This window comes from Pteropus vampyrus, unplaced genomic scaffold (genome assembly GCF_000151845.1).
Source record: "Pteropus vampyrus isolate Shadow unplaced genomic scaffold, Pvam_2.0 Scaffold1000005634, whole genome shotgun sequence".
Lineage (NCBI taxonomy): Eukaryota > Metazoa > Chordata > Mammalia > Chiroptera > Pteropodidae > Pteropus > Pteropus vampyrus.
Window position 1 is genome coordinate 1 of NW_011920036.1, and position 9,053 is coordinate 9,053.

At 48.7% G+C, this 9,053-nt stretch overlaps 1 protein-coding gene across 1 annotated transcript; it reads right to left on the reverse strand.

The window, feature by feature from the left end:
- Nucleotides 1-724: 724 nt before the first annotated feature.
- LOC111735708 (spermatogenesis-associated protein 31A6-like) lies at nt 725-5,927 on the reverse strand (the record flags this gene model as incomplete). Its single annotated transcript, XM_023527166.1, has 2 exons — nt 725-5,627; nt 5,867-5,927. Coding segments are annotated over 2 exons (3,995 nt in total), but the record flags the coding sequence as incomplete, so codon positions are not given.
- Between the last annotated feature and the right edge of the window lie 3,126 nt (nt 5,928-9,053).

Below are 9,053 nucleotides of genomic sequence, written 5' to 3' on the forward strand. Positions count from 1 at the left end.
TCATGTCCTGACAGGTGTGGGAGCAGGACCATTCCTGCTGTACATCAGATCAGGGTTGTTCTAGAACAGGACTCTCCACCACTGCAAGGACACCCGAGCTGGGCCCCCTGTGTGCCAAGTGTGGCACAAAGTGCAGAATCACTCTAGAAAGATTGTTCCTGGTCTCCCTTTTTTCTGTGTGGTTTGGGGCCAGAGAGGAGGCAAGCGACACTAGGAGCAGGCCACGCCGAGGACCAATCCTGGACTGCACCACCCATTCTGGACAGGTCACTTCTGCGCTCCCGTGTGATAAATCCTGTGTGGTGTCTTCGTCTCCTGCAGGGCTCTGGGATAAGCAAGGCTAGAATCACATAAGAATTATTACGTGATGGCAGGCCAGTCTCTCATCCTTTTAAGTCCCCAACTCTCCCCTGGAGCAGACCTTGGGCCATGTGTTTATGTAAAGGTCACCACACTGGGAGTGACACTGGGTTCTCTAGTCCTGGATTTTCCACCTGTTGTTAAGTCATCTTTTCTAGAATTCAGGAGGCAAGGATGTGCAAGCTTAGAAACTGTATTGTGGAGACAATTAACAATTCCTGACTAGCTTTAATTCTGCAGATTTGGCCCTAGAGGTGGCTTCTTTATATCTGTGATCTCAGAGCTGAAGAAGGTGGAGACAGAGGTTGGGGCCCTTTCCCCTTCCCTCCTCCCATACCTGTAGATGATGATGGGACATCATGGCTTCTCGGTCGCTGCATATTTATGGACACTCTGTGTCACTTTGCCTCCTTTCTTGGATCCAACCTTTTCAGTTCTTCACCCACATCCCACCCAAGTTTCACAGTATCGACTATCAGATAGTTACCCACACATAGTCACACCCTGTTCCATTCATCCAGAATTCCTCCCCTGGGGTTAATAGAGGAAAAGGCAGGTCACCAGTGACCATGACCATTCATTCATTTGTGGCAGGAGTGAACACAGCCCTCATCATCATCCTCCCTGAGGCTCACACCTACGCACACGCAAAGCAGGAAGTGCCATCTGTCTGGTCTCTACATGTGGGAAAGGCAGAGGTGGGGGAGGGCGAGCTGTACATTTTATTCAGGCTAAGCTGAGAGGGGTTCACAAGGCCATCCCCATCGCAGCCTTCATTAGAGAGAGAAGGGACCTTAAGGAGCCTTTAGGGCCCAAGAGATCCAGGGGCAAGATTTCTCTTGCTTCTGAACTCAGGGCCCAGCAACTCCCCACTCCAAAACTTCCTGACAATTCTTGGAGCCTGAGTGGGAATGTCCAACCCTGTGAGGCCCCTGTAAACCTATTTCCTACAGCTGCACGATTTCAAAGCTGAGTAGAAGCAGGAGAAAGATGGGTTGAACCAGATCCTCGAGTGGAGTTTTTATGGGTTTTTTCGTCTTGTTTTAGAGTAGTTTTTGTTGTTTGAGTAATGAAAGTATTGTGAAAATATCAGGGGCAATGAAGGGACTTGGGGTAAGGAGTAAGCTCGCAATGCCACGATCAGCCTCCCTCCATGCCCCTTTCTTCTCGAGGCCAAAGCACACACCTAGCAAGCACAAGGAGAAGTCACTACAGCACCCTTTTATGAGAAAAAAACATATATTGGGGAAAAGTAAATATTTTGAATGTAGTAATGAGAAAACGCTTCTCTACATGGACTGATTTTTTTTTTTCTTGGAGACATATTTGCCTACTAGAAAAGGTTAGTGAAGCACGGACCAGGCAAGACCCTTCCTCGAAAAAGATAATGCCATGGGCAGTGTGGTTGGTGGCCTGGCGTGCACGGCATCCTTGGCCTATACTGGCAGGCACTGACTGGAGACAGTGTTTTCTTGGGGGCCAGGGATGGGGTGCGACTCACTTCCAGCTGCTCATCATCGAATCTGACACTTTTCAAGGACTTCCCAGGTCTGACTTGCTTTTCCCTGATAGAACAATTTTGGTCTTTGGAGTCAGCCTGCTGACTGTGAGGGGTGTAATTCATCATTCTCGCTTGCTCTGTGGAGTAAGGAAGGCGGCAGACACACACACATACTGGGGCTGGGTGTTCCCGTTTGTGCTCCTTTAACTTCGTGGCATGAAGTCCATGGTGAATGGCCATTTTCTTCTCTAGAATCTGTCCCACAGCTGTCATGAGCTCCTGAGCCTCCACATTCTCGCTATCCAGAATTGATCTGCTTTTGACTGACTGTTGGCTCTGGGCAGTGGCTGATTTGGGCTTGCACTTTTGCAAAGCATCTTGACCTTGGAATTTTTTATGGGGGAAAATCCACTGGACAAAGTGCCTCATCTTTTTTTTGAAGAAGCTTTGTAAAACACTTTGTTTTTTCTCTGGCAGCAGCTGGAGGTATTTCTTCCCAACAGAGCCTACAGTTTTTCTGGCTTGGGCAGAGGAACTCATACTCCTGTCTTGACAGGTCCCCAATTTCTCGAGCTTTTCTGCATGCTCTCCTGGGTTGGGCCACCTGCAGTCCTGTCTCCCATAAGTAGGGACAAACATCTCGCTCTGATTCTTCCAAAAGCCTTGATATCTTTTGGTCCTGGGCTCCTGCTGCTCTGGACTGCTGCTTGAGGCTGCCTTGAGGCCACACAGCATCTGGAAAACTAGCTTGTTTCCATTGGGCACTCCCTGGGGATGGCACTGAGGCACCTGAGAGGCCAAGTTGTCAGTAGCAAGGGGCTTGTGTCTGGGACAGTCGTGTGGCAGGTTCTCTGACTGTACCTTTACGTTGGACTTAAACTCACTAACCATCTCTGTGTTAAGGCGTGGCTCTCCTGGATCTTGGAGAACAGTCATTCTAGGGTATAGGGGACTTTTACTGGTCCCTGGAGCCTCTAAACTACCCAAATGTGCATTTTTGTTTTGGGACTTTGTCAGCACATTGGTTCCCAAGATGTCTCTAGACTCTGGTTGAAAAGCAGGGGACAATGTGGCCTTCCCTGCCTCCCTGGCTTCCTTGGCCCTCAAAGATTGGGATCCTATGTTCATCTCTGGCACTGTTACCTGATGGCTGGGGTCTCGTGAGGCATGTAGACCACTCTTCCCTCCTGGCTCGTTCCTGGACATTGTTGAACCTGGACTGGGCTCTGTGTTGTCCTTCATGGCCCACTCCACAGTCCCACTCTGCCACGTGAGTGTGACGGCCTGAGGTGGCGGCCTGCCCTCCTGTCTAGCCAGAGAGGCCTTTGTGGTCCCATGGTCATCACCAAGTGGGATCTGTCCCAGAGCCCTCTGGATTTCCTCACACACAGGTAAGGGGGCCAGGAGAGGCCTCTCCAGGGTGGGAACTGACTCCTCTCCTATCGCTTTCTCTCCCAGATGGGGCTGAGGAAGTTTTCCAAGGACCTCAGCAAGCTGGACTATCGAGTGGTCTCCAGGGACACAGGGAGCTGAGGGAGGAAAGGCAAACTGCAGAGTGGGTGAGGGTTGAACCTTTTTCAAGATTTTAATGGACTTGAGCTTGAGGGGCAGGCCCCACATGTGCCTCACCCAAAACTTTGTCATATGTGCTTCCAGCATCTTTTGAGTGTTTGTGTCGAGGAAGGAAACCCTGTGGGAGGTGTTCACCCAGGGTTCCCAACCCTTTAAGATTCCCAAATTCCTGGTTTCCATGTGAGCGTTGGACTTGGGAGAAGCATGGTTGACAGCAAGCCAGGATCGACGCACACTCACGGGGATTAAACCCTCGCTGGTTTGCCCCCAATTCCTGCCTAAATGGCCTTTTGGGATGTTTTCTAGATTTTTGTCTAAGCTCCTCGGCAAACCACTTGTCAAGTCCTTTCTTAAAAGCATCCAGTCATTTTCTGACCCTTCAGAGTCTACTTCCTGAAATGCCACTATAGGCCTTTCGGAGGACCTGGAGAGGTTTTTAGGGACCTTGCTCATGTCTTGCTTTAGCTGGAACCCCACCTTCTGTGCATCCTTGCTGCTTTCACCTGTGAAGGAAGAGGGCCGTGAGGCCCCATGCTTGTCCTTTACCGGACATTTCCCTGGTAATTCGCTCTGAAGCTGCCTTAGTTCCAGAGATTCTTGTATCTTGCGAGGTAGCTCCCAGCGGTTTTGGATAAGCCATTTTTGGAGGTGTTGCTCCAGTTGCTTCCGGAGCTCTGGACTGATTGGAAAATTCTCGGGAAGGATGGAGCCCACCCAGCTGTCCTCGGGAAGGTTGGGAGTGAAGATATTAAAGACTTCCTGAGATCTTTCGATCACAGACGGCGGAGCCCACCCACTTTCTAGTTGCTTCGGCAACAAGGGCCATTCTGTATTTTGAATCTCAATTGAGGTGAGAGATTTTAGCTCATTCCGGGCTGTCGGGCAAGACACACCACAGGCTCTAATCTGGGATGGAGAAGAAGGTCGTAGGATTTGTACAGGAGATTGGAGATGGGCCTGGGCCTGAGTCAGAGGTGGGGCCTGTAATTGCAGCATCCTTGGAATCAAGGCTTGAGGTTGGAACTCCAGCTGGGGCAGGGGCTGGGAATGGGAAAGCAGTGGAGGTAGTTTAGCCTGCAGATGAATCGGGCAGGCATTTGAGATTCCATTGAATAAGAATGAGGGAGACTGTAGTGTGGAAGAATTCTCAGAGATCCAGGCAGTAGCCACCGGGGATTCGCTGTGCAGAGAGGAGAGACCCCAAAAAAGCTGGTTGTATTTTTGCTGTAGATGGTCCCCCAAGTCCTTAGGATATGAGAGCTGCTGAGGACTAGGCAGTTGCCCTGGCTTATCTTTCGCGGTCCAGAAGGGTTGGGGGATTGTGGTGTCCTGCTCAGCACCTAGTGATGGCAACATTTTCCCCAAAGAATTCAGGTGGTAGTCTGGGCTCATTTCTTTTGGATATAATCTGTCTTTGTCTTTTTCCTTCGAAATCTTTATCTTGATTCTCTCTGTGACTTGTATCTCCAGGAGATTCTGGTCATCGGATTCGAGTAAGGAGGGGCTAACAGCCTCTACCATTCTGTCTGTGGAGTCTCTCCTGAGCAAGGCCTCTTGTGAGTGGTGGGACAGGTGCTCTTGTTGGGATTTGCACTGTGATGAGTTTGAGAGGCACAAGGCTTTGGCAGCTGCCTGCCACTGAGACGGGGTTAAAATGGAACAGCTTGAGTAGTCAAGGCCTGAGATGGCTGGGACTGCGACAGGAGAAGCTGACAAAGGTGTGTGTGGAGATGAGCTTTGTGGGATGGTCCTGAGTGGGAGTGCCATCAAGTCACACTGAGGAGGTGTCATAGTGGAGTCTGACAGTGGTGGTGCAGAGGAGGCTGTTGGAGGTGGAAAGTGTGCCTCCGAATCATGGAGGCATGAGGTAGAAGGGGAAAGTGCAAGTGGCTGTGGTGAAAGGTTGTCCCGCGGAAAGAAAGGCTCTGGTGGCTGAGAGCCACTCAGGGATGAATGTAAATGAATAGAAATTGAATAAGTAGTAGGACTTTGTGACAGGGCAGAGGCCAGAGGTAGCAGGCGTTCAGTCAGAGGAGCTGGGGAAGCCAACGGGGACATGATGGAAGCAGCATCTTCCACAGGCTCCGCACAGGGCTTCTGGGCTCCCTCAGGAACTGCTTTGCATGCCTCACCAGTGACTTCTTGACGTGAGCTCTGACAAAAGCTGCCTTTGTCAGGGAGCCTTCCCAGGTGGCTGCAGGACACGGAGGCACAAGCTGCCGCCAGGGGCATGTGAAGCCAAGAGGTCCTGCAGGGTGGGCACCTGGTACCTAGGGTCCTCCTCATCCCTGACATATATTCCACAGTGCTCCTGCTGTCTGTCACCCCAGGGTGTAGCTATATCCTGACCCCATTGCTCTCCCTTCCATGTCAGTTCAAGGTGTCCAGCAGCCCAGAGGGTGGCGGACCCGAGAGAAGGGGAAGATTCTTTACCTTTGCAGAAGAGAAATCAGGCCCCAAGTCTCTTCCTGTTCTTGCAGACAATCTCTGCAAACTGGAAATCAAGGGACTGGGTCACGTAGTGAAGTCAGAGCCTGGGGGTCTTACAGGAGGCTAGGGTAATGGCCCTTTAGGGGAGCCACCTTGAAGGGAGGTCTCTGGAGCCCAAGCATTCAAGTCAAGGACAATAATTCCTGACAGTGATGGCAAGGCTCAAGAAAGGTAGAACTTTGTCATTTACAAAATGCTTCCACATCCATTACCCACTGCAGACCACACAACTGCCCCGTGGGGGAGGAAATTCAGGGGACATCTCACAGAGATTTCTTCTGGGATTACTAACGAACTACCTATGAAAGGAAAACACCCTATGCAATAAACCCAACCATTTGTTCCCTATGGCCAGACCATGGAGAACCTATAGAACAAAGACTGAGATTACTGGCAGGCTTTTAATGCTGTGTAGCTATACCATCAGAGGAAAATAGGTAAACAAAGTCTTTAAAAATTCGTGGAAACTAAGAATCACATAATGTAGTGACCTCACCTTTTGAAACAATAGGTTAAGGATAAGACATGGTACGTGCTAACCGCCATGTCTCACTTCTAGTTAGTTATCTGCTAAAAATTTATTAACTAAAGGGATTTACTGGCCGGATCACTGCCTATAGGTACAAAATATTTTAACAATGACGCATTCTGCTTCTGTACCCCTGCTTGCTTACCCACCTCTTAGTTATCAGTTAATGAATGGAGGAGATATAGTCTTTTGTGTAAAGATTAAGGATGTGGGGGATGGGATCGAGGGCTTAAAACCTTTGTGCCCCTGCGTCTCGGGGCTGCTCCTTTGCAAGGACAGCCGCCGGCTAATAAACTGTCTCTTGGACTAGAGCACTCGAGTTGGGCCTGGTTATTTCGGTCACAACAATATAAACTGAATTCCTCAAACACCCGGGGTCTCCCTCATTCTCTTTCTCAGAGAAGGACCACACTCTATGGAACATTATTCCTTCTCTAATAAATTTCCTTTTGCCTCTAACTCTGGCTTGAACTTTTATTCTTTTCTGTGTGCAGTCAAAGACCCTCTCTTTCTCACTGTAGGTCTTGAGTCTCCACTCAGGTTGATTCGCCCCATCCTGTATATTTTTCCAGGCTAACGATGAAGAGACAAAAGGACATAAACTCGATCCACCCAAGTACACCATGGCTCCCTTATTTTTTTAGAGGGTGCCTGGGAATCAGTCCCAAGCCGTGTAGATCAAGTCGCCTTGGGCATGGTTGATGCCATTCTTGATATTTAGTAGAGGCCAGACCTCTGAGCACAAGTTCATCGGTCCTGCCTATCTTTCCTACTCCTCTTTCTCTAACTTCTCTCAAACTCAGTGCCTCCCATTGGAATTGCAAACACCGGCTGAGGTATGACTTCACCCAGACTCCAAATTAAGACTGCTCAGCCACTTTCGGTCAGATGAGTCTTGGCGAGCGTTCTGTCCCTTCCTTTCAGCTTCTTGCTTTCATTTCCTCTGGGGGCTTGCTACTGGGAAGCAGTGGGCTACAAAAGTTCTCCCGGGCTAATTCCCTGATCTTGCCCCTTAGCCTTTTCCTTGACCCATCCCCTCTCTAGCAGGAACTTATATCCAGGGAAGAGGCAGGATGCGGTTGCCGTCCAGATAAACTCTCCAACCTTGTCCCCTGTCTGTCCTAGCCTCATTTCTCAATTGGTCTGGGACAGCAGAGCAATCTCTAGAGAAAGCCCTAATCGCTTGGATTTGGGTTTGGCCACCACCGACTCTGTTGGGTTTTCTTGGCCTTTGTCCCCAACGAGGCAGAGACATTAGGTAGCTCTCCTCTTCCCCCGAAGAGCTAGACTTCTTTATTTCTCTCTGTCCACCCTGGATGCTCCGACAATTTTTAATTTAGCCCTCATCCCCAGCAGTGTGAGACTAACAAGGTAGCTCTTCCTGGAGGATCTAGCCTCTTCTCCCCTTCTCTTTCTGTTCCTTTTCTATCTGAGGCAACTGACTTCCTCACTCTGAGCTTTTCTCAGATTATCTGCCTGACGGCTCCTTATGACTTCTTCACCTATATTGGAGTCATCAAACACCCCTACTTACTTTGGAGGGAGGAACATTGCTGTCTTGGCTTGGGAAGCCAAAAGAGGCATCCTCCTCTAGTCTCCCCCAGACTCAGGATTTTTTGGTTTCTGAATCCCTCCTCTGACTTTGACCCTTTCAGGTGCTTTCTACCTCACACCCTTGATGACCAGTGTCTAAGCCCCATCCACAAAGAGACATTCATCCCTTACTATTATTTTACTACTCTTCTCCATTTGGGCCCCGCCCTTTGTCTCACAGTCCTCTCTTCCCTCTGCCGCGTCCTCTTTCTACCCTACTGCGTGACAAGGTCCGGAGATGGGGACAGAGGCTTCAAGGAATGCATCGTCAAGAACGAGGACGTGGCATGTGTTTAGGGATAATTGGTTTCTTAGAAATGATCCTATTAATAGGGGGAATTTGGGTAGCACAAATTCTAGTAAGTGTAAACGCTATACAAATGGATTTCCTCAAAATTGGCTCTGAGGAAAACATAGTAAATTCCCCGCGTATGGAATCAGCTCTAGTCACCCTGACGTGTCCAGAATGCGTAAACCCTTTATTTGAACAATTATTAAGGGAAATTCCTTTTGACGCGCCTCTTAAAGATATTACGAATAAATTATAACAAGCTGAATTACTAGAACCAGTTTATACTCCTGTTCCCATGCAGTTAGTAGAAAAATTAGTAAAGGATAAGAAATTTACTCATAAGCCTGTGCCTATTATAGAAGGGCCTCCTTTTGTGGCCTAGTGGATAAATAGAAAACTCTGGTATCCACCTAGGGGGGCTAATAGTATGAAAAGATTACCTGATCTTCCTTTGCCTTATTCAGAAGCTTATAATAAAGATAGTATACATGTAGTGAATAAAGATAGAATTCATGTGCCTTATAGTAGTTTAAGTTTCATAGAAAGGCTGGCTAGGTCAGGATCTCCTTGGTGCTTAAAAACAAAGGAACAGAAACTTAGCTTATGAAAGCAGCTTTGTAAAACTGGTTTTTATAAATATTTTCCTCATTACTGCACCAAGGAAACTTTTGAACAGCTATGAGAAAGGTTCAGCTTGAACTTTAGATATAGCATGA